Source organism: Venturia canescens, chromosome 11 (genome assembly GCF_019457755.1).
Source record: "Venturia canescens isolate UGA chromosome 11, ASM1945775v1, whole genome shotgun sequence".
Lineage (NCBI taxonomy): Eukaryota > Metazoa > Arthropoda > Insecta > Hymenoptera > Ichneumonidae > Venturia > Venturia canescens.
Genome location: NC_057431.1, coordinates 6,076,831 through 6,101,886, shown reverse-complemented (window position 1 = coordinate 6,101,886; position 25,056 = coordinate 6,076,831). Strand labels below are relative to the sequence as shown.

General features: G+C 50.7%; 1 protein-coding gene across 1 annotated transcript; it reads right to left on the bottom strand.

The window, feature by feature from the left end:
- Window positions 1–1,680: 1,680 nt before the first annotated feature.
- LOC122418265 (zinc finger protein 628-like) lies at window positions 1,681–25,056 on the bottom strand. The gene is made up of 5 exons (XM_043432399.1): window positions 24,275–25,056; window positions 20,883–20,981; window positions 16,732–17,474; window positions 13,166–13,442; window positions 1,681–2,546 (listed from the first exon to the last, which is right to left on the bottom strand). The coding sequence occupies exons 1-5, from the start codon at window positions 24,489–24,491 to the stop codon at window positions 2,293–2,295; spliced, it is 1,590 nt and encodes a 529-aa protein (XP_043288334.1). The 5' UTR covers window positions 24,492–25,056; the 3' UTR covers window positions 1,681–2,292.

The following is a 25,056-nucleotide window of genomic DNA, read 5'->3' as shown; positions in this document are numbered from 1 at the left end:
GAAAATTGCCGGGTTGGATTGATTCTCGGGATCCCTTTGCATTCCTGCGCGTCCGATTCTCCGTGGCGGAGCGACCAATCGGTTAATCCCCCTCTAAATCGCCTCAGACGCGTATACACACAATGTACACTAGCATATGTCCCCGTCCAAGGGGAAGAGAGAGAGGGAGAGCGAGGGAGAGAGGAAAATTCGCTTCGAGCCGAATTGCCTCGGCTGCTGCTCGCTCGCTCTCTCCCTGTGTGTCTCTCGACGGGCTCAATTAATCTTAGCCAGAATGCAATAACTGTCCAATCTGCTCCCGTGGCTGCGTCATTCGGTGTCGTCCCCGCCGAATCCTCGAGTTCGCCTGGGGAAGCCTCGTTACGGACTTTGCCGAGGTAAACATCACAGGGTTGAACTGCCCCAATCCGCGAGTGGTTGGTGGAGTAGAAATTGGAAAATTAGTAAAATATGGAAAAATTTCGGACGCCGAAACGCCCGAATTCGGAGTGTTTATTCAGCTTTTTATTCGGATCTTCGTTCGCCTCGATAACTTTCCTTTCTTTTCCTTCGTTCTTTCAACTTTTTCGGTCTTTCATTTGAGCTCGCTCGGGAGAAAATGGCTCGAGCGAGAATCCGATTTACCGCGCGCATACTGACACACATGCGAACGTTTAGAGGCTGGAAAATCTCGAGCTCGCCTCTCCGAAATGAGGAGTCGTGGAATGTGCAAGCAAGGAGGAAGCCACCCGGCGGCCTGCTGGGGCGAGAAATCGAGGGTGCAAAGCATCCGCAAGCCCACCCCTGGAAGCAGCCCGATCCTAGAGAAAATATATTGGATCGTTAGGATCGGGCAGTTTGCTTAACTGGCGCTCAACTCCCCGCCACAAGGCTCAAGCTTTTCCAAAATTACTGCCAACCCAAGAGCCCTCTCTCTTTCTCTGTTGGCCGGCGCCCCAGCGGCATCCTCCCGGTAATGAATTTTCAAGAGTCATTTGTTTTTCGAGACGATCAAACGACCTGCCACCCTCGTATTTATCCCGCAGCGTCTTTTTTCACCTCCATTTTTTATCAATTGACTCGTCCGCGCCGTAAAGTGGGTTTTCTACTGAAAAAAGTGGAGAAACCGTTTTTTTTTTTTCAATCTTCCAGAATATCGATATTCGTATTGAGCCCGAGCGAGCGAAAATTGGAGAATTTCCCTCTAAAAGTTCCCGAACAAATGCAAAATTTACTTCGCCCTTTCGAATGAGACGGAAGCGCAACTAATCGGTCACAGCGTTCGGATGAATCGGGCAGAAAAAAGATGTTGCCGGCGCTTTGATCGCGCGAGTAGCACCGCCCGTCGGTGATTCCATCCTCGGAATAACCGTGCGCCGAGGAACGAAGAGAAGTGAAAAAAAGGCGGTGCGCAGCGGAGCCTTTAAAATAGCAATTTGGGGGCACACAGAGAGGAAAATGTTTTCTTCATTCGGTCTGCGGAGTAGGCAAAATGTATGTAAAACAGAGTTGGCGGGATGCAAATTCGAGGGAGGAACGACGAGAGTGAGGAGCGACGGAGGATCCTCTTCCGGGGGAGGGCGGCCCGGGACGCGAGCAAATTTATGTGCATGCAAATAATGTATTACGAAAGTGCGGGCAGAAAGTAGCGAGTGGAAAGTGGATCGAAGGGTGTGATGGAGCAATGACTTGAACAACGAATACAAATGGTAACAGCGTTTATTGTTTATAATAATGACAATAATATTAATAGCGAGGACTAATTACAATAATTACATAATAATCAATGATGAAACAATAAGTAGATGGAGGGAGAGAGGGAGAGAAAAGGTTGGCTGACACTCGCAGTGTCCCACCTCCAGGAGCTTTGTCTCGAGTCTTCCCCCGCCTCTTCGCCCTTCTTTTATTTATTTTCGCTTCTTTTAATATGTTTACATATAATTGATGTTTATACACGTACGTAATTTAAGCTAAGAACGATACGAGGCTCGAAGATGATCGGCTCTATTTACAAGCTTTTTTCATTCGGTTTTTTTGGGACACCGATCCGGCGGGGGTCTTGATCGGTGGTTGATTTCCGAAGCGATTTTTTGCCGATTGTTGCCGACGACTCGACCCGGCTGACGCTCAATATACATAAAGCTTCGATTCCTTTTCCTCGGCTGCTCGCTTCCGGTGATGAGAGAAAACCGTGCGGAGGCGATTCGGGCCCTCGGAATCGCTCGCCTCCGCCGGTTTCTTTCGCAATCGGCGGCACGAGGGGTCCGGGAATAATGGATTTTTGGATAATTGCAACTCAGTCCCAGCGCAGTCTTACTGGAGGAGGGTTTGACTCGGCGTCGAGAGGTTGCTCGGCGTCACGGCCACGGTCGCCCGGTGCGTCGTCGTCCCGATCTCCGCGTGCTGCGTCTCCCGGTGCCTCCGGAGATCGACCTTCCGCTGGAACGCTCGGCCGCAGAGGTCGCACGCGAATGGCTTGAATCCCGTGTGCTTCCTCGAGTGCGTTATGAGATTGCTGCTCTGCGAAAACGCCTTTCCGCACACCTGACACTTGTGCGGCTTCTCACCTGGGGAAACAACATTTTGGAAGGTTAGCGACACCCTCGCAGACAGACATTTTGGGGATTCGTCCGGGGAGCGATTTGCCGAAAAAACTGTGCAGTCCAATTTTTTGACGTTTAATCAACTAATTTATATGTGACGACGAAACGTCAAGGTTGATGGGTGACGGCTACGTGATTTTTCCAGCAACTATATTTTTCGAAAATTTCAAAAGACGATACATGCTTGAAAACAATAATTTTTATTATTTTAGAAATATGATTGGTAAAGAACCAACATTTTTATACAATTTTATTATTAAACGAACGTTTGACGAGTTCATTTTGACTAGCGTGGTGCAGCAGCTGCCGCTGCTGTCGATGTCACGAGTTTACTGTCCAAACTAGTATTGCAGTGGAGAAAAATGAAAAAATGAACGATCAAAAAGTTTACCAGGATAAAAATCGTCGTTTTTGAAAAATTTACAAAAAAAACGTGGCGAAGCTAACGAGCGACAAAAATATGGCCAAAAGGTCGAACTGACGTCACATGATGCGATCGTACATTGAATGCAGCGTTGTCAGACGTTACTGATCCATTTGTCGTGTAATCCGAATGATTTTTTGTTAGATATTTTTTCATATTTCAGCCGATTTTCAATGGTAAGCTTTAGAAACTAAAATACTCATGTATTCTTGAATATCCACGAAACACAACGATCGATTTTTTTTTTTTTGCGAAATCTTGGATATAACTAACGAAAAAATTCAATAACTTTTCACGTGTGCACGACTTTCGTACGCCGGAGTGATAAGCGTCAGAGAAAAGTCGATATTCAATAATTAATTTGCTGCTAAACCACACACGGTAACTAGCGTCGAAATTTTGCAAATCTATCCAGTACGTAATAATTTTTGCCTACCAAAAGTATCATCGCGTAATCTTGGACAGCGAAAATTCACCCATCTACCTTAATCAGTTATAATTTAAAGTAGTTCGGTCGTTCGATAAGGTACGATGAAGCTCCAACTTTGCGATATTTTTCAACATTTCGTTACATTCTTATGATATGGAATATTCCCAGTCTAAGTGTTTATTTATTTAATTGATAATTTAGAGTTGAAATTAATCAACATAAGGCAGTTGAAAACTTGACTTTTCATTTTATCACTTTATCAGTAAATAAGCTTCACCGATTCAACAAATTGAATTCCTTCCCCCCGATTGTCAATCCACCAACAGACTTTCCTCTCAATAAATACATTTTTTCATTCCCTAAATAAATTATCATAAGTTCGAGCGAGCAAAAAACTCAAAATGGCTTCACCAAAAGCATTTGTTTCGAGTGTCAAAACCGAAGACAAACTTGGCTCGAAGAGCCTCAACGATTCGGCACCAGCCGAACAGTCGTACCGAGAACCCCAAAATATTCGCCCAACCTCGATCGAGTTTGACGAGCAAATGTTTATTCCCAATGTCTTCGGTTAAATCCGAGTGTTCCAACGAAGATATCGAGTTTCGAGATTCTCCGAATGGACCAAAGAGCCAGAGGGGTCTCGGGTCGGGGGGGGGGGGGGGGGAGGGGGGGTGGAAAGTTAATTCGAAAGAGTTTGTCAGAGTGTTGCGAGGGTTGGGATTGGAACGCTGCAACACTCCATGAGAATCGCAGCATCAGGAAAAGAGATAAAAGTGCTGATAAAAAGGGGGAGGAATGGTGAAGTCGGTTGGGGGGTTCGGTGGTATCGGAGATGCGGGGCACGCCCGGTCAAGATTTCCTCCCAAGCGAGAATCTCAGCGAGGAGTTCGGGGGGAGCCCAGTTTCGTTGTAGAGCTCGAGGGAGGAGGAGGCCGGGGAGGGGGTTGGTCGTATATTCGTTGGGAGGGTGTTCGGTGGTGGGGTTTTCCGCAGGATGTGAGAGAAAGAGGCTCGGGGCGGGGGTTGGTTGGTCTCATGTCGGAATAAAGGGAGAACTCTGATTGGTGGCTCGGGGCGGCTCCAGCCCCGAAAGTTGGCATGGCAACCGCGGATATAGCCCGGCGGTGGAGCAGGCTCTCGTTCTCGGTCTCTTTCTCTCCGAGAGAGCGGAATAAGCGACCTCGGCGTCGAGTGCATTCGTCCTGGGCCGGGGCGGGGGTGGGGAAAAAGAGGGAGGAAAATAGCTGATGGACTCGCGGCTTCCGGGAGCCGGAATGAAGGGCGAGGGGGGGGGGGGGGCAGATTTTTTTCTAGGAACGGATCTATTCGCTGCTGGGGAAAGAGCACTCGCTAATGGCCACTGCGAATAGCCTCCCCAGCCCGAGAGCTTTCGGCACAACAGAGCTTTCCCTCGACTTGAGAGAAGGTGGGGATGTTCGGATATGCTGGATCCGTAAACAACTCGTTAAACGGAAGTTCAATCTCGTTGCGCCCTGTGGAAACCGGCTCGTTGGAACTCTCGATTCGAACATCGATCGAAGCCCCTTAAGAGATCCCACTCGCCGGCGAGTATTTTCCCTGAGGATATAGACGCTGCGAAATCAGAGCTGGTGGCTCCCCTGGAAGGCGATACGAAAAGCTCGATTTCCTCCAGCCTCGTCAGAGCCGCAGCAGCAACCGTCATCGGCCTCGAGAAGGCTCCGCCGAAAGAACCTGCCGAATCCAGCTCCCATAATCCCAATCTCGAAAGTTACAATCTGTGAGAGCTCGACGCGAGCGTGTATCGAATTACCATTACGGATGGGCGCTTTCACGGCGAGGATAGCGGATGAGAGGCGAGGCGCAAGCGCCGCGACGGGGAAGCAGCGAAAAGAAAGAGCTGAGCAGCACGCTGCCTGAGGAAGAAAATCATTCGTACGTGAGAGACCGAGTCTGCGAGGGAGTCCGCCTCGCTGTGTGCGTCTCCGTCGATGTGCTCAAGCTCGCAGGGAGCTTTCAGGAATTTACGGGCTCGTAAAAATCAAGAACCGTCCGAAGCTCGCACCGAGGTTGCCCTATCGTCTTTATCCCCTCGCTCCTCCGCCTCCGCCCTGGCTAATGCTCTCCGCTCCTCCGCCCCCCCCCCCCCCCCCACCCCCGTCGCTCCTCTCTTTATTTTCCTCTTCACGAGTCTCCCAGCGAAACTATTCCATGCACGTACTCTCAGGCCCTCTACATATATGAGTATCACGAGAAAAGCTCCGAGCTTACATCCCTCCTGGTGGATTATACATGAGCGAGGCGATGTGCAGATAGGACGAGAGCACTTTCGGCTGCACCGGGTGCGAGAGAGGAAGCTGAATAATGCTGCATCGCGAGCATGTGCCGCTGGAAAAGTGCCTCGTCGAAGAGCTCGTCCAGGATGCCGATCCTGGAGCGTCGTCGAGGCGCAGCTGCTTCTTGATGTCATCGTGAACGCGGATCATCGAAGCCCGGAGAGCCCCGAGGGGAAGAAGATCTGGGGGGGGGGGGGGAGGGTTGAGAACCGCTGAGACTTAAGACGCCATTACAGCCCTTGGGAGGCTCGCCGACGCCGCCGCCCCTAAAACTATATTAAACTCGGAGAAATCTTGAGGGTCCCGCGTGGCCTCCTCTCGCCCCGTTGTTGGAGGCAGCCTCTCGCCCTTGAAGTCGTCGGATCCCACGGCGGAGCGAGGATCCTCACCCGAGCGAGGCTCCGCACTGGAAGTGCCGCGCCATCAACTCCTCGGGGCAAAAGCGAGGGCCGGAGGAAGAGGAAGCGAATAAAAAAAGGCCGGACGGGAGTTTGATAGCTTCTCGGAGCGCCGCCGGTCCAGGGAGGCTGTGAAATCGCGCTCAGCGCGGAGCAGCCCCGTGGAATATTGAGGGAGGGCATTTTTCGCCGGGAATAAGAGGCAAACGGTTCTTCGGGGACGAGTTTGCGGATCGCGTCAACAGCCGTGATTACACGGAGGATTAATGTGTCCCGGCGTGCCAACGGCGAATTAGTTAAGAGGATCCCCGCGGTGAATTTCGCTCCGTACTCGGCGCGAGCCTTCCTCGCTGACGGATTGATCGAGGCGCGAGCTGATTAATAAATCTCGAATTAGCGCAGCCCCTCGGGCTCGACGAGCCACTTGCCGGAGGAGGATGAGCCCTCCGCGGAGACGAGTCGCTCGTCGCCGTTGCGCGTCCGGGATTGAGCCCGCTCCGACGCCCGTCGGCGGGTCTCGTCGACGCCCCGGACCCCCAGGATTTCACTCTCTCGCTCCTCGATCGACGCTCGATGAAGGATCCTGCAAGGGCGAAGCAAGAAACGAGCACGAACCGGACCGCTCCGGCCCGAAGGCATTGATTTCTGGCCCCCGCCTCTCCACCGCCCGCGTCCGAGCCTCCTGGGCTTCTCCGATCAGAATCCCCGCGCGAGAGGATTTCCTCCCTCCCTCGCCGAAGATCCGAGGCGACGGTACGGACGAAGGGAAAACTTACAAATGTCTGTCGCTCCTCGAGCGAACGCGCCCTCCCCCAGGCCCGAGGAAAAATGAGGGAGAACGTCTCATCTCATATTTCACCCGGAGGACAGCCAGGATTTTCTTATTCCATGTTGGAAACTCCGTGCCAGGATTACGCGAGGATATCAATCAGGCGGGAGCCGAGCGAGAGTCGCGTCGACGGATGTCCAACACCGACGTTCCATGGGCGAGTCCAGCGAGTGGGATTTTCCACCGCGAGGATGGAGCCGGACCCAGCAGCCTCCGAGGCAGCAACATTCGAAGGTAAGCAGGTTCGCGCACCTGGAGCTTCGTCCCTCCAGGTCTTAATTAACGGACATTCGAGCCGAGGGCATCTGGTTAGTTGTGCACCGTTGGCGAGTTTGATCTCCGGGTCCCCGAGGACCCGAATTATTCCCTGTGACATAATATGAACGAACGAAGCGTTTCCGCATAAAATGGAAGAGCCCTGGGAGCGGGTCCGCGTGTCCGTGTCCCTCGGACTCGGGGCTTGTGCAGCGCGATGTCATCAGCAGGCATGTCGGCATCGCCAGGATTAAGCGAAGCTCTGCCAGGAGGTGAACTCGTGTACGACGCGGAAAAGTGATTCGGCAGCGAGTGTGCGTCGTGCCATGGGCAACATTGGCCGACTCTCTGGTCCCAGCGGCCTCCCAAGAGCCCACGAGCGTGTATACGCCGATCGAATAGCCCAACATTCGTCCGGATGCAGCTTACTGGCTCTCGTTATGGAGCGACGGGAGAACTCCGAATGGGAATGAAATGCGTCGCCGACCGGTTACGTGTCGGAATCGAGCAACTGCGGAAACGCGCTTCTGGGGTCTGGGGAATTTGCGGTAGACGCTGCTCCACCAGCCGGCCTCGATGCGTCGCACTCCCTCGCCCGGACAACCCCCCAGGTAATGTTTTGCACTGAACTGATACGCGACGAGCGTCCACCCGCTCGTCCGCCAATTCAGGCTCTGCTAATCGAGTCTCCGGCTTCCTCTCCATCGATATTTATTTACTTAGATTTTTCCGGAGTTTGCAGAACCCGAGCTTGCAGGGATGCAGGAGGCCTGCAGGCGTCCTGGACCGCCAGGTGTCCTGCAGCAAACCGAATTCGAAGTGGCAGAGGGAGTTGATGATTCTTCAAATGAGAGAAGACCCCCCATCGAAGACGAAGATCCGAGTCAGGGATGAAGAAAGCATGAGCGAAGTAATGGGATACCGGGAGCTAAGTAGTTTAGCTCCCCGGGAGTCAGGACGACTCCGGGGAAAAGCATCGGGATCTCCCCCCCCCCCCCCCCCCGTTCGGCGATCAAGCCGGAATGGATGGCTATTAAATTATTACGGCGTCGATCACATTTAGGAATCGTGACAAATCCGATCTCGTCTGACCCGGAGACCACCGCGGATAAGTACCAACCTACCCCGAAGCCGAGACGTCTAATGTTTCACGAACAAATTGACGAACAAGATTGTGGGGCGGTGGCTTTCCGCGGATCCAACGCACACGCTCGGCAGTCCTTCTCCGCGCGGGGACTCGTATACGTGGAGAATAATCCAGGCTGAGAGATATGAGGGGGTTGAAGGATGACGCGCTGGTGGCACGTCGATATCCCTGGAAATTTAATCATGACTGGAGCCAGCGCTGCTCGCTCCCATCGCCGACCTCTTCGTCTACGATAGCGCGATAGCAGCCTCTTCTCCCGGAGCGTTATATACGCCGGGATGAAATTTGCATGCTCATCGTGTACCGGCTCGGGTGTAGCGGTCCATAACTATACATCGGTGTAACTAATATTCCAGGGAATGTACAGCTGCTTGTTTTTCGACGGGTGGATCCTGCTGGAGCTTTCTGCAAAGGGATCAGAGTTCACCGGCCCCGAGAGGAGGTCTTCGAGACAAAAATTCACTTTTCCAGCTCGATCCTGGTGGACGAGATGCCATCGATTGGTCCCCGAGCTCCGGGAAGTGGCGGAGGTCGGGGGCACCCGGTTAACGAGGTGTAATGAGCCGCGTCGAGGAATCGTGCAAGGGTGTGCGCGACGGGTTATGGGGTTACCCCGGCCTCCGAGTTTAAAGAGCTTAAAGGGATGTTGCGGCGGGCAAACGTGTGCGGGGGGTCGCCGCCAAGTCAGCCGGAAACCGCTAATAGCCCCTGGAGCTCGGTGCTGCGGAGACTCGCAGGGGATGTTGCGCGAGGAAGAGCAGGGGCTCTTAAGGTGGCGCTTCCGATCGTCCTTCCAGTCCGGGGCCGGCCACTCCGGGAGGTCTCTTCACAAAGTTGTTCAAGGATTCTGCGGCATCGCGAAGCGGAGCTGGACGAAGGTGCGCAGCGAAAACTGGTCAAGCGACGGGGCGAAACGGACTCCGGGGCTGGCTCCGTCCGTTTTAATTTGGAGGTGCGAGCGACGATCTTCCCCTTGCTGATGCGTCGGATAAAAGAGGTGTCGAGGGTCGTTGAACGCCCGCGGTAACCGGCGGAGCGAGTGACGAGTCGCAAACAGCTCTCACTTCTGCAGCCACTTGCCCAGCCTCAGCGGTCCGCCGGGTCGGTTCGACGACAGAGCAAGCCCGAGACACAAAGAACCGCGAACCGAACAGGTTGTGTTTGCTCTGCAAACAGAGAGGGCGAGAGTTCGCCCCGGCGCTGCGTTCTGATGCACAATGAATCCCTTGCCCGGCGTGCAGGGCTGCTTTGATCGATAACAAAGCCGAGTGACGGGGGACGGAGCTCTCGGACGGACGTCAAGGATCCCGGCACTTGCCGGCCACCAGGACTGCCTCCAGAACCAGTCCCGGGTCCCGCGTACCCGCGCTGCCAATTCTCCCAATTAGCCTGATGAAGAAAAATATTGTTGGTGCACTTTGCCACCACCGGGTGTGAGAGGGACGCGCGAGAGGCGTTCGAGTGTTGGTTCAACGATTCAATATCCAGATGGAAGAGCACCCGGGGAACTTCACTATTTTCATTTTGGCATACGGCGTCCTGGTTGAATCAACCACTCGTCGCTCCGTCGCTTTATTCCTGCTGCCACATGCCTCGACGCCGCGGCATTTAAGGACGCAGGCCAAGCGCTTCGGCGTCCGAATCATGCTGGGAATTATACGATCCTGGCTGCGGCGGACCTTCCTCGAGCCTCCGTCATCCGGGCGATCCAGGGAAGTACAACCCAACGGTAGGTTCGCATAAAAGTGACTAAATCGTAGGAGCTTCTGCTCCGTTCAATCAAAACTTTAATTTCAGGCTGGCATCCGTGCTCGTGGAAGTTAACCGGGTCTGCAAGCCAGACGCTGGTGCACGAACAATATTTGCGAAGCTCTTACTCGGCAGAGCGCTTCTGGGTTTCAGAGAGCGACGTAGAGTTCCCCTTGGCAGAGAGCCGTGTTCACCGAAGGGGCAAGCCCACCTACCCACCTAATAATGATTTTACGTAACGCCACACGCCGTTCCCCGGGGAAGCGTCTCGCAACAGTGGAAGCTCGTTGGTGCCGCACCCTCGGCTTGCACATGGCCCGCAACACGCTCCGCGCGCGTCTCCGTCCCTTTTGAGTTCTGGCACAGTGTCCTCGACCGGTGGAGTCTGATTATCATTAGGAGCTGGGTTAGCGTCGGGCTCGAGAGCGACCTCGCTCGTTTTCGTCCCCGGAGCGGGATGGAGCGAAAGTGTTGCGTGCGGCTGACGAATCCGTGGATCAAAGACCGGGGCGCGGGCCGGAGGCCGGAGAGCGAAGAGTGGAAAAGCAGCCGGTGGATGCCGCCGTGGAGGCAACTTTTTGGCCGTTCATCAACTATTGATCGACGCGATGCCATCGAATGGTGCTTGAGGAGGACGACGACAAGAGAAACGCCGGTAAAACAAGTCCCAGAAGGTCCGAGACAACCGCCGATGCGACAATGACCGTTCAAAGCTCGTGCCAAAGTGGAGCGTGTCACGGGATATTAGAGCCCGGAGAAAGAGCGCCGGGTTTATGCAACTCCGGTGAATTTTTCATGGCCCCTCGCTGAATAATGAATTAAGTGAGCGGAGGGCCGGCGTTGGGCGGATCTCGAGAGGCTCGACCGGCGGTGTCTCGTCTCCCGAGTTCGGACCTCGTTCAACCGGAGAAATATCCGCTCGCCAGAGGTCCCATAGGTTGTTAGGAGCAGCTCCGGCCCGATGGGACGAGCAGGAGCGAAGTGACCATCACTTTCTCGAGGCTCTTTTGTCAGCCTCGTGCGCCTACCCTGCTCATCCTTTCCTCAGCGATGCGGGGATGAAAGAGATGGCGAGGAGGCTCCGAAAAATTACGAGCGCACGCGGAGAAACCGAAGGGCAGCCTCCGCAGGGCTTTGCCAAGAAACTCGTCGAGCGTTTGCTTTCTCGTATCTCGGAGAATCCTCGCGAAGAAGCCCCTCTCACTCGGGGGAGAGGACAAGGTGATAATTTGATAAGACATCGGGAAGAGAATAGTGCAGGAAAGCGAGAGAGCGTTGCCATGGCGACGCGATACCATCCTCAGCAGCGGAGCGAGAGCCTTCTGCCTCTCCGGCAACCCCTCACTCTCCCTCTCGAGAAAACGAACCCTCGTCCCCCTCGCAGCCTCACCCCTCCCCGCCCTCCTTGCGCTTTTCCTCTTGCCGTATGCCAACGGAAGAAGCAAAAGCTCCTTGACGCTAACCCTGCTCTATCAACTTGGGACACCCCAAGTGTCAAGTGTCCCACCCTCGCGCTTCTCCTCTTCCGACCATTTTTACCTCGGCCATCTTCAGCCCTCGGCTCTCTCGCTCCGCGTGTTTTTTCCCACTGTGGATAGAGGTATCGAAGACAAACACCGAGTCACTGGAGACTCCACCTGCCTCTCTGTCGTATAACACTTTGCGAGCTGAGCTTTCGTACGAGATTCCTGAGGATTCTCTATTTTCAATCGTTCACTCATTTTATCGATTCGCCGATGTTTACTGGCTCCGCGTTCAACACGAAAATTTGAGCTTTTATGAAAATATGGAAATGCACTGTTCTCGCTGTTTTATCGCGTCCAGCACGCTAAATCGAGCTTCCATTTTACCACATCAACGACTTTCAACTGTCGGACAATGCACGATCGAAGCGAGAGTTTTCTGCTGTAAAAACTTGCGATTAAAACGGAGCTTTTGGAAAAAGAATTCTCGAAAATATAAGCTCGCGTTACTAAAAACGTGGAGCTCCTCTCAATAACGAGGATTTCATCGATTCCGAAGGCACATTTCTTTTCCAAAGGGAAGCCGCATCGGGAGAGTTTTATACTTAAAAAAAAAAAACTCGAAGTGCGACAGTAAGAATAAAAAAATTCGTCAACTCGCAGTATCCTCAAAACTGCTAAAGTTATTTTAAAACTAAGCCATAAATTTTGAAAATTTTCGTAAACATTTGAAAGCTGAAATTCACTCCAGTATTAAAAAAAAAACGGAGTGAAAAAAACCCCTAATTCGTTCAATCCCGCGAGCAAGTGCACGATGATAATGGTTTCGAGCAAAGTGCTGGCACTCGAGTCGTGTTATGTAAAAAATAATAAACGTGGGCTCCGAGCGATTGAGATTTCCGCCTTATTCCCACGGCTGACAGGGGGCTGATCGAGGATAATTCGTCGGGTAGTAAAAATCTATTTGAAGATTGGGGCTAGCACATGAGCATCAGGGAATATTATTGTCCCGTGGAGCAGAGAGTAAGAGAAGGCGAGAGCGAGAGAGAGAAATTGTGAAAAGGACCCTGCCCTCGTGGGCGCTACTGTTACAGATCGTGGCAAGGGCGAAGGGCGCATTACGATTATTACCGTGGCGCGGGATGAGCTCGTGCCACGCAGCAACAGCAACATCGAGCCCCTTCTTCCCCTGTTCAATGTGCCCGCGCGAGTCGCAGTGAATTTTTGGTAGTGCTGTGCCACACGCCACATGTGTTCTCGGATAAATTTACGTGCTGGTGGGCGCACTGACTTGGTCCAGACGGTCGAGTGCATTATTTATCGTATTGTATATGTGGGAGAGGAGTCCGAGGGTGGGGAACGAGAAGCTCTGTTAATTGATCATTCCGCAATGCCGTTTTCCAGCTCGCTTGCAGCCCCCCCCCCCCCCCCTCCCTCAATTATCTTCTAACCTCTCCGAGAATGTCTTGACTCGGGTATCGATTTTGTCTGCTTGTTTACCCGGATTAGGTGGCACACGAATAGACGAAGACTCGTTCGTTCAATTGAATTTTACATCGTCAAAAGGACTCACCTGTGTGGATGTACGTGTGCTTCTTCATGTCACTCTTCTGGTGGAATCTCTTGCCGCAAAATTGACATGGATATGGCCTCGTGTCCGAATGGATGAGCAGGTGAGTGCTGAGCGTACTCGACCGCTTGAACGCCTTGCCACACTGCTTGCACTCGAACACCTTCTCCGCAGAATGGACCGCCCTGTGCTGCGTCAAACTTATCTCGTGGCCAAAGGTCTTGTTGCACAACTCGCAGGCGAACGGGCGCTTCCCGTTGTGCGATCTTCTCGCGTGGACCTTCAACATAGGGGAGCATCGCGGCAATGAGATTCGGAAGCACGCGCTTCAGGAAATACTGGGAGCTGGGACTGACTTGGACGAATTCGCCGGGGGAGCTATTTTCGAACGGATTTTTCTCGGCAGTTTTATAGCGATGCTTAATTTAAGGTAAATCCTCTGTACTGCATGCTAGTCAAATGAGTGCTGAATTTTCAAAAAGCTTTTAGACCAAGTTAAACATACCGATTAAACTTACTGTTAGTAGATACGTATTCAAGCATGTTTTATTAACGTGAAAAAATATTTAAAATGATAGTTTTGCAAAACTATCAACTGACGGATGCAAATTTCCACGATGAGACATTTTCACAAGTATTTTTCAAATAAACATTTGTATGCTTTAACCGATTTTATTGCACCAAGTCTCATTTTGTTACTCAACTGATCTTCTACGAATTCACCACGTAGAGATTTTCCTTTAAACTCATTCCTGAGAGAAATTATGAATGTAAAAGTTTTTTCACTTAACGAACAATCAGCTGCAACGGTGAAACAATCAAGTTAAAAAAACAACCACATGGTGGATTCATAGAGGACCAGTTGACGAACAAAATGAGACTTGTTGCAATAAAATCGATGAAAAAACCGAGATAATTCTTTGAAAAATACCAGTGAAAATGTGTCAGCGTGGAAATTTGCATTTATCAGTTGATGCTTTTGCAAAACTAGCATTTTTAATATTTTTACATCTTAATAAGATATGCTGTAATACTAACAGTACATTTAATCGGTACGTTAAACTTGGTCTAAAAGCGTTTTGAAAATTTAGCACTCATTTGACTAGCATGCAGTACAGGAGTTACCTTAATCAATGTCGTGTGATCTACCCGGAAATCGTGCACTTATGTCAGCGTCCCTAGCGCACATTTCGACCCGAAAACTTTGGTTGAAATCGTGATTTTATTTTAGTTACGAATGTCGTCGAAAGCATTTTTTTTCGGATGATTTTTCCTAGGCAGTTTATAATCGATGATTTATTTCATCACTCCTACATTATTGGGCGGACAATTTTACCCCAAAATCAACTACTCGTGTCCGCACTTGAAGTAGTTCGGCTGTTCTATCACTAGTCAAGTTTGCAACTACTTCATGTTCGTTCATTCAAAGTCTAAATTATTCATGAAATTAATAAACACTCACATTGAGAAAAATCCCCACAGAGTAGGGGAGAGGGGCAAAAAACGGGATACTCGAAAAATGAGAGAAATTTTTTTGTCGGTTTTTTTTTCAATTTTTATACTAGTCCGAAAAGAACACGAAACATATTTTTTCCAAAATATCTTGTTTTTTTTTTTTAAGTTTGTTTTTTTTTCAAATTCTCTTTTTTTTACATCACTTCCAAAGTAAAAACGTTTTTGCACAGATATACAAAAAGTATTTGTATAACTGCGATTACTGCTTCGCAGATTATATGTTTGCGGATCATCATGTGTGGTTAAGGAGGGTGGATCACGAAATCAAAATAATCAGAATTTGATCAAATTTGGTGATAACATTCTTTGGCATCAAGTATACAAATACAATTTTTTTCCAATTTTTTTACCACTTGGTTATCGAATAACTGAGCGTTAAATCGAAGTTCTTATGCACAAGATGTATAACTGTATGTAAACTCTATGCTTATACACGTGAACTTTAGTGTTCAATTACTCGAGAGCTATGTGATAGAAAAATCTAAAAAAATTTATATTGTCTTACATATCTTTAAAGAATACATTTACCAAATTTTTATTAAATTCTTATCATTTTGAAATTCTTAATATTTTTAACATGGTTTAGCATGGCACATTGTATCGTCGCGATCCACCCTCCTTAAACCTGCACATGAACAATGTGCCCACTCCGCACAATTTTGGCACTGAATCCACGATTCAGTGGACAAAGAATACAAATTTTGACAAAATAAACATTGCCAATCTTCGTTATTATTCGTATCATTAATTTTAAATTGAATTACAGAGGGTGCGTTCTACGTACGTTTGAGCGCTGTAAGCGCTGAGATCGCTTTCAACGCTCACAGCGGTAAGTCGGAAGCACTCGATTGCGGGTGCAAAATGCACCGAAGGTGCATTGAATTAAAATCATAGTAAAAAATAATTTCATGAGTTTTTGAGGGATACCCCGCCTCGGATTTTTTTTTTTTTTTTTTTTTTTTTTGAAAATTGAAAAGAATTCCAGTACATTTCTTAGTTTTTGGTAGTAAAAAATAGACAGAGCTTCCCAAACTTCTGAAAAGTTCAATATATAAAGCAAAACACGTAAAACATTGAAAAATGTGGTGAAACTTTATAATGTAATCCATGCTTTATAAATAATTTGACAATTTGTAATAGGCTAATCGGCCTAATGCAAATAAACTCGTTATCATTATCACTTACATCGAGAATATTTTTATCACAAGAATGTAATAAAATGCTTTAAAAATATCACAAAAGATGAAATTTATGCTTCAACTTGACTAGTTAATGATTGACTCGGTACCGGTGACACTTTAAAAACGCATAACCTAGGCAACATTTTCATTGTGCGAAAAAAGTTTATATCGGTCTAATGCCATCGAGAAAAAGGAATGATGAAAGCTACTGGACGAATGAAAGCGCGCGAGTCAGTCTGAAAAATAAATTTGATGAAATTCCGGCGATTCCTGAATTTGGCTGAAGTTCAATCAGCTCTGTTACCAGCAGTTCAACGTGACGACTGACATCCACTTTCGACGGGTCGAAAACTCAAGTATTTTCATGTTTTCTTTATCAAAAGCCTCGTAAGGTAATGTTTTGTTTTAAAGAATGGGAATCTGTGATAAATTATCTTCGCGATATAAACTTTTCCGAAGCTCGAACACCGCACAATGTTTTCACAATTAATACAATTGCGAGTTCTCCCTTAAGGTACTGTGTTAAAAACTCGAAATAGTAAATGAAATAATTCGAAATTTATCCGGAACTGCTCTCATCGTCATCGGAGGCCTTAAACCGCGTCATTAACCGCAAAAAAAAAGTGGCGCTTCCACTAAACTCCAGTTCCAAGATTCCAAGTAAACTCTTCTTGCCCCCTTGCGATCGATCCTCCATTAAATTAGCACCACAAGCCCAAGAAACTCTGCCCTCGAATACCCTACATTCTGCATTCTGCTTCGTATCTTCCCCCCCGAAAGGGCGACTAGAAATCATGGAATCTCCATTCGCACCTGCGTGCTCTCGGGACGCGTGTTCGCGGTTGAAAGGTTAACAGAAGTTGGTCGCCTTACCTCGAGGCCGTGAGGGGTGCTGAACATCTTGTCGCACTTGACGCAGCTGTAGACATCGCCCAGGGGATGAGGATGATGGAGACCGTGAGGCGTGTGGCCGGAGTGAAGTGCCGGATGAGCAGGATGAACGGTACGCAGAAGGGGATGAAGATGAGGGGGTAGAAGGTGATGAGGGAGAAGCTGGGGGTGGAGATAGGAAAGCGGATGATGAGGATGAGGAGGGAGGAGGCCGGCGGTGCCCTGGAGATGGAGCGGAGGGTAGAGGATCGCGGCGGAGGCTGCCGGAGCATGGTGAGAAGTAGGCCCGGCAGGGTGGACGCTATTGGTGGATGAGTCTCGAGCCGGTGACGAGGAACCCTGCTGACGATGATGATGGTGATGGTGGTGATGGTGGTTGTGATGGGCGGAGGGTGGATCGGGCCTGAGGAGCGCGGAGACGCTGAAACTGTCGCCGGACCGTCTCACCGGTTGATGAAAGTTCGGCGGGGTTCCCCGGCTGATGGAAGTCGGCGAGGGCGTCGAGTTCGACCGGGGCGGACTCGAAATACTGGCCTCGCGCTCGTCCTCGTCCCCGACCTCCTCCACGTCCACGTCGATCTCCTCCTCGACCTCGACGTCGATCTCCGCATCACGGTTCCCCACGGAGGTCGTCGGAGACTCGGGACAGACCGAGTGCCCCGATGGGGATGGACTCCTCGTCGATGGCGAGCCGACCAGGCGACCCACTCCGAACGACAAACGCTCTGGAAATTCGACAATTTTCAAGTTCGCTCCAGCTCTCTTCGTACCAGAATTCAATTGTTGCTCAAGAAGTGAAGCATTTTTTTTCAACCTTTCCATTTTTTATGCTCTTTCAAACAGGAATTACAAAAATCGTGGAATTTTCGACAAATTTTTTTCTTTTTTGTACGTTTTTACAATTTTCAAAATTTCATTTTATTCCTCTCTTTTTCCGTATGCTTTTGTATAATGCACTTTCGGGAAGCTAAAAATCCAATTTTCCAAATCTAGCACAGTTTCGAGTAATAAAATTACAAAAAATGATCCGAAGAGTTTGAGAAAAAAATTCTTCTTTTCTTCTTCTTCTTTGAAAAAGTATGATTTCCATTTTCAAAAATTCCGATGAAACCAAAATTAAAAAATTCTCGTCGCCCTGACTTCAAAAACTTGACTATTATTTTCAAACCTCCTCAAAAATTCCAGCATCTTTCTAGAATCTTGAATAATTATAAAAACTTTCTAAAAATTCTTCTCACTCGCTTCGTTCAGTCCCGATCCGGTCTCGTCCAACGTACAAATTCCGTCGTTCAATTTTATTAAAATTCGTATCGATTTGGCGCGGGGGGGAAGGAAATTCTTCCCCATTCGATGGAACAGGGAACGTGGATCATCGGCCACGATCCCTGTGGATTAAGGCTTGGAAAGAGCAGCGACGTGGCGTCGAGAACAATGCACTCGGCTCGTTGCGTAGCGGCCCTCGCCCTCATGAGTGCGTCGATGAGAAGTGCTTCCCCCCCCCCCCCCCCCCCATCGCGATCGGGGGTTATTGTGAATGATATTTATAATCCGTGTGGGCGAGGAAGGGGCACGTGCGCGGGAGTGTATTACGAGAGCTCGTGGATAATCGCATTTAAGGGCCCTCGACCGAGGTCCATTGAGACGAGCAGGTCCGGAGATGATTCTTTGATTTGTTTGGAGTTATGAAAAGCGCGGGGTGTCGGTGCAGGGTGGGTGGGTGGGGGGGTCCAAAAGTCGGGGGCAAAAAGATCACGCGGCCGAGAATCTTCGTTCTGTTTTTCCCGGGCTTTTTGTCGCCTGCATTATGAGATTGAGGCTCGCGAGAGCGGTTCGGCGGAAGTGGGAGCCAGCAGATGGTGCACCCGGGCGAGGGGGACGCCGGAGAATGGCGTGGCTAGGAAGCGCAATGAGAAGCTTGCTTACGCAAACCGAGAGGCGCACAGGCTGGGAAGGGAGCTCCGGAATGCGCTAAAAACGCGACTGGGAAGAACGGTGAAAGGAAGAAAAAGCTTTCTCGGTGCGTGGCCGTTGCTCCTCGGCCAGATGGCGGAGCTCGAGACGCGGGCAAAAGCCTTTTCCCTGGGTCCGGGTGCCCCGGCGGCAGGCCGGATTTCGCCAGATTCTCAGCTCTCGCCGCGAAGCCTCTTTTTTTTCAACCTCGAATATATTCTTGCGCGCTACACGGGAATTAACGAATGAGAGAGAGAGAGAGAGAGAGCGTTTCGAGGAGTGAGAAACGCCGGAGCGGCCGGGGCACGGGGGGGGGGGGGGGCAACAATTAGATCGAGTTAACGGACGACTTTAATCCTCTGTCGTCCATCAGTCGTTTGCTGCGTAGTGATCTGCCGCTATTAAAGCGCCGTTATGCACTTAAGGCTTTTCCCTTTCGCTCGCGCGGTTCCCGACTCGCTCCAGTCTTTCCTCCCATTTTTTCTGGTAATTCGGGCCTCCGAAACTCGCGGAAGGAGGAAATTAGAGAGGAGGAAAAGCAACCCCTTCGTCGGCGATCGATGCGCGGCAAAGTGTCGCAAGGGCGAGGAGTCGAGCGGCCACGAGGAGGGCGGACCTCGCCGAAAGCCCAGGACAAAAGGAGCCCGGAAAAACGGTCTTTAACTCCAAAGCCCAAGGCCCGACGAGCGCCCTTCTCTCACAAACGCCGAACCGTCACGTCCGAAAGGCACTCAACCGCCCTCGCCCCTCGAACGGTCACGTGCTGCTGCCGCCACTGCCACGAGGTGGTGCCGCTAAGCGACGTATGTGGGAGCGTTTAACATGACAAGACGTTACTAATTCAGGGAGGTGGACTCACCGCGCGCGCGACCGGGATCAGAGACGGAGCGAGAGAGAAGCCGAGAGAAAGAGTACAAAGGGACCGACCGAATCCCTGTGTGTTGCGCCTCTAATCTGCTCCAATTGGGGTGACGGCGCAGCGGAGGGCTCGCGGGGGAGGCACGCAAAGACGCGGCGAGCTCGAGCCTCTCGCTCTCTCTCTCCGCGGCCCGAAACCTTGGACAAACGACGGAGAAGGAGAAAGAACGATGGAAGCCTGCAGACGCGTGCTACCATTTATCCCAATCATCGGACACAACCGGTCGTACGTACTTAATGACTGATAAATATAAAAAACGTCATCGTCATCCGGGTCCGCATAGGAAACCCTGCTCTCCCTCTCCCGCTGTGAAGCGGCTCCTATCGCGACGTTACTGCCTCGCACCCGCTGCCCGCGGCTCCAATTTAAGTTGGGAACTCGTCCTCCACCTACGGGAGACCCTCGTTCAGTCGCGAGGTCGACACGATTCCTCGCTTTTCACCCGCAAACCTCGTTCTTCACCAGCCAGATTTCGGACGCGTGTTCCTGGGTTCGGACGCTTTTTTCTCGGGGGTTTTACATCCGGTGGGGAAACTATCACCACCGTGTTGTTGGGCGGAACATTTTACCCCGGAATCATCTACTTATGTTTGCATTTTCGACTTTATTTTCAGCTCGAAAACTTCGGATGAATGACGAAGCTCCGAGTCACGGAAAACAAATATGTGGAATTGTTTTAGTGACTTTTTCTCGGTAGTTTGGCGACAATGCTCGATTTTGCTGCCGCCACTCGATGGGGCAGGGAAATTAAGGTGCTCCTTTCACCTTGAAAACTTCAATTGAAATCACGAAATCCGAAGTTCAAGGAAAAACATTTTTCTCATAATTTTCCAATATTTTCTCCATTCTTTCCGTGTGGACGTGAGCATCTTGGATAAAAAAAAAAATTTTAACACAGAAATCGAGTCCATCCTTAAGAATTGTGAGCCTCGAATTTGATGGTTCGCAACAATTTACGAGCCCAAACAAGCAAGATTCCCAGCGAAGGGGAATAATTTTCGACAGCAATAAGCAAATTCCCAAAACCCTGAGCAAGCAGTCACTAAAAATGATTTTCCGAGTATTTTTTCCCTCCAATTAATCCAAAATTCCAATAAATGCCCAGGCCCACCGGACGAAACGAAAACCCACAAAAAAGGAGAGCAAAACAGAAATCGAGTCGACAAAATAGTGGAATAATCCTTCATCCCCGAAATTCTGAGTTCCCAGTAAATTTTCCTCCAATTTCGTCCCTCCCCCGAAGACCTTGATGATCGTTACATACCTGCATTGTTTTTCCGGAGTGTTGGAAGCGTCGTGATATCATTGACGTTGCCAAAAGGTGCCCAGAGCCTTGGAAAAACGAGTCTGACGTTGCATCCGTCTGAAAAATCGAAAACGAGGGTTCCTGCATGAGTCCATTATCTTTATTTCCATTGCTCCTTCGAAAGATTCATGGCTGTTGGCGGGGGGGAGGAACATCTCAAGCAGAGGAGCAAGTCATGCTTGGCGGGGGTGTCTTGGAGGGGGGAATTACGTATTCACCTTGCGTGGCAGAGATCAGCCCTCGACAAGAGCGTCTTTATTAGAAAGGAGTCTCCGGGCTGCTCGATTTATCAAAGCAGCGAGTCGGGGTCGCCCTTTTTTTCGATTTTTTTCTCGAGGGTGACGGCGAAGGGCTGAGGCAAAATGGCTGCTCGAATCCGGCGGCGTTGGATCGGGAATAAAAAAATTTTCAATGAGCCAGGTGCGGCCTCCGGGAGAATCCGCGGCTCTGCTTAACGGAGCGTAATCCAAGCGGCGGAGGAAAATAAAGACGCGGCGTGGGGAATTGAAAGAAAAAGAAAAAAAAAAAAAACAATTTAAAAAAAACAAAAGAAAACAAGAAGGAGGGAGGAGAGCGGAAAAGTGCCTTAATCCGGCAATAGAGTCCGACGGGATAATCCCCGAGCGATAGCCGCGAGCTGGGAGCGTGCACCGCGCGCTTCAGCAGCGCAGTTTGTATGCGCTCACAGATTAGCTCAGTTTAAAAGGTGTGCAGGCGAGAAAAAGAGAGCGGTGCACCGCAAAGCTATCTCCGGACGGATTATCGAGGGAATAAATCATATTTTCACGCTGAACGCAAACCGCGCGAGGATCGCGGTGTGATAACGGACGACGACGACGACGACGCGGAGGTCGGCCATGCCAGAGCCTGAGACACCTGGATGGCCCGACGTCGATGGAGATAAGTCCGGAGCAGTGTCAGCGAAATTCTTTGGCAATGACGAGACTTCGATTTACGGGGATTTAACAACGAAATGGGGACTCCGGAGCTCGGAAGGTTTTGGACGAGGACCACGAGATGTTGGACCAAAAGTTAGGCTCGTGGAGCCTGATGGGTCCCTTGAAAAAACTCGAAAAAGACCGACTTGGGACTCGAAAGAAAAGCAAATTTCTCCAAATGAGTTTGGACGAGCTGATTCGTGACTCGTGACCTGCTCCCGTCCAGTCGTTATCGATTAAAAATATTGCATTCGGGACACCGAGTCCCAGTTTGGGACTCGTGACGTCCCGTCCAGTCCTAATCGACCAAAAAAATGTGCATCTGAGACTCGTGACGTCACATCCGGTCATAATCGACTAAAAAAAATTACATTCGGGACAAAAGGTCCCAACTTGGGACTCGTGACGTCCCATCCAATCTTAATCGACCAAAAAGACGTGCATTTGGGACTTGTGACGTCCCATCCAGTTTTAATCGACCAAAAAATGTGCATTCGGGACTCGTGACGTCCCATCCGTTCATATAACCGACTAAAAAACTTAGCATTCGGGACACAAAGTCCCAATCCCCGATTGCTGTAATCGAATCCGGATAATCTCGCGTTCGAAAGTCCCGTTTCTAACTGAATTTCATTGTCGCTTAAATCCCAAGTGCCAAATGCCAATTCTCTGTTTTTTTTTTTTTTTTTTTTCCACTTTCAAGGTTCCGGAGCAACAGTTCTGAGTCAAAGTCGAAGGGTTGAGTCGCAAAGTTTGGGAAAGCGGAGGATGATCCGGGCGGAGTGCGTGACGAGCGGGCATTTAACTCGCGTTATCTCAAATTAAATGCGACTCTGTTCGGCCGCAGGTAAACGAAGCTAGTGGCGGAGGAGAGATTCTCGATCGCTTATCCCGGGACAGGGAGAGCCGGTATTGTGTGCGTATCGCTTAGCCTCGCTATCGGAAAGATCGTAAATCTATAAATCGTAAATCCAGCGTGATTTCTGCGGGGCTTTTGGCCGCCGGGAGGCAGAGGGACGGTGACGCATGTTCCAAAAGCTTAAAAAGCGAGGATAAAAAATGTGTATCTCAAAGGTGCGTTTCCCCGGCGGTTAGAGAATTTTCTCTCTCCCCTCGAGCGAGTCGCAAGAGCGATAAGAATATTAATTACGCGACGATGAAGCCGCCTCGTCGTCGAATTTGAAAACGTTGATCTAGCGACTAATCGCGACGTACGAGACGATCGAGGCTGCGATATGCTATCGATGAGAGAATCCTCACGAAAAAAAGTCGCTCAAAATAAATCTGTGGCTGGACACGCAGTACTTGAGAAAGAAAATATTCGTCACCGCGATTAGATTCGCTCGCAGCGACGCATCGAGCCGGAAATAGATCGTGACCGAGTCCCCCCCCCCCCTTAAGCTCGAAATCGAACGCAGTCGAGATTCTTTTGGAAGGCAACCGGACGGTGAGCCCCGATCAGGTGTTCCAGGGGAGGAAACATCGGACGTCGTTCACCTGGCAATTACAGCGGTTTAAACCCCTTAATAGACTCCCCGGCTCGAGCTCCGTGCGATCGCGACGGGCCGTCAGTCCTATTAGCTGATGGATTTCAACCCTCCCGCTTCGGAGGATTGTTACAACAAACGTCGAGCAGGCGAGGCTCGCCTCCCCTCGAGCCCTTCGCCTTCACCTGTTGAACCGCTTAAAGCGACCGAATCCTACCTCCGCTACGCACCTGTACACGCGCGAGTCTCTGGGCCTCGGAATTTGACGATCGCCTTCTAAAATCCCCCAGCGATCTGCACAAAATTTCCACAAATTTATTCCAACCACTTTGGCAGGAATTTACCCCCCGGAGCCCTCCTTAACGACGGATCTGTCTCCGCGGTGCTTCTCAACCTCGAAAGCCTCGTTCCAGTGACCTTGGCGGAGTCGAGAAAACAAAAAATCGGTCCCGATCACCTGGGGGATGGGGTCAAGCCCCCAGGAACGTCGTCCCGAGCTCGCCCCGTGTTTCTGGGCGTTTGTTAAGCGAATGAGTACGTTCTTTGACGCCGGGGAATGCTAGCAATCAGGGTGGCGAGGCAAAAAGCTGGCGACTGGAGTCCCGTCGCGATCGGAAGGTGGGAAAAGAGGCTTTTGGCGATGCAGGTGCTGCAAGCTTCGCCGGGCGTGGAGCTATCGATGTCGGGACGAGGGGGTGCTCCGGAGGGACGGAGGATGCAACCCTTTGCATCCCTCGGGCCTAATAGGCAGGTAATGGAAGGCTTGATGACAGGGAGTGCGACGCGGAAGGGTACGGGAGCGGATCGATGGCGAGTAAAGAGGATTTTTAGGCAAAAGTTTCTCCGAGGATCGCAGGGGAGGCTGGCCAGCTCGATTGTTTTTAAAATCTACAAAAATAAGGAGAAAGTCCTTAAGGGGACGTACCACTGGGCTCGATGGGTAGCTGCGTTTGTTCCTGATGGTTGTCGTTGTTGTTGTTGTTGTTGTTCGTCTCGTGTTGATGGGACTGTTGATGAGCGTGGGAGGCGGGTGGTTGTTTGGGTTTGACGACGCGAAATGCCGAGGCCTCGGCGACCCCGCGTCGGGAGAAGTCGAGCGGTCCGACGCCAACGGGCGAGTGTTGTTGCTGAACTTCCATCATTTTTCAGGTGCCAGGGAAGCGCTGAGAGTTCCTCGGAGCTGGGGACGAGCTGGGGAGCCTGCTCACGGGCCCGGGGCTCGTCGGGACCGCATGCGGGACGAGGACGTCGGCAAGCTCGGGCGACCCGGACCTCGGTATTCGGGGCTGAGGCTTTCACCGCGGTATCACAGCACCGAACGAGCGAAGGTCATCGCGTCGCGGGCACTGGCTTCCTGGCCCGGAGGCCCTCGCCCTGGGCGTCCTGGACACTAGCACTGTCGGCGAGAGCCGCCGACGAAGAACCGAATACACCGAGCAACGCGACCGAATTTCCAGCGGATCGCTGTCCCGCGATCGAGCACAGGGAGACCAAAATCCTCCGAAGATGAGGAAGCACGGAGCCGGGGACGTGTCAAGCTCGACTGCAGTTAAGGCCTCTCTCCAGCCGGAGCTCGGTGCTCGCGCGAGCCGAAGTATACACGCGCGCGCGATCGTTTTCTCTCTCTCTCTCTCTCTCTCTCCAGCTGGAGCAGCGATCCCTGTGCGAGCGCGTACAACTCCCGAAGTGAACTTGTGCCGAGTAAAC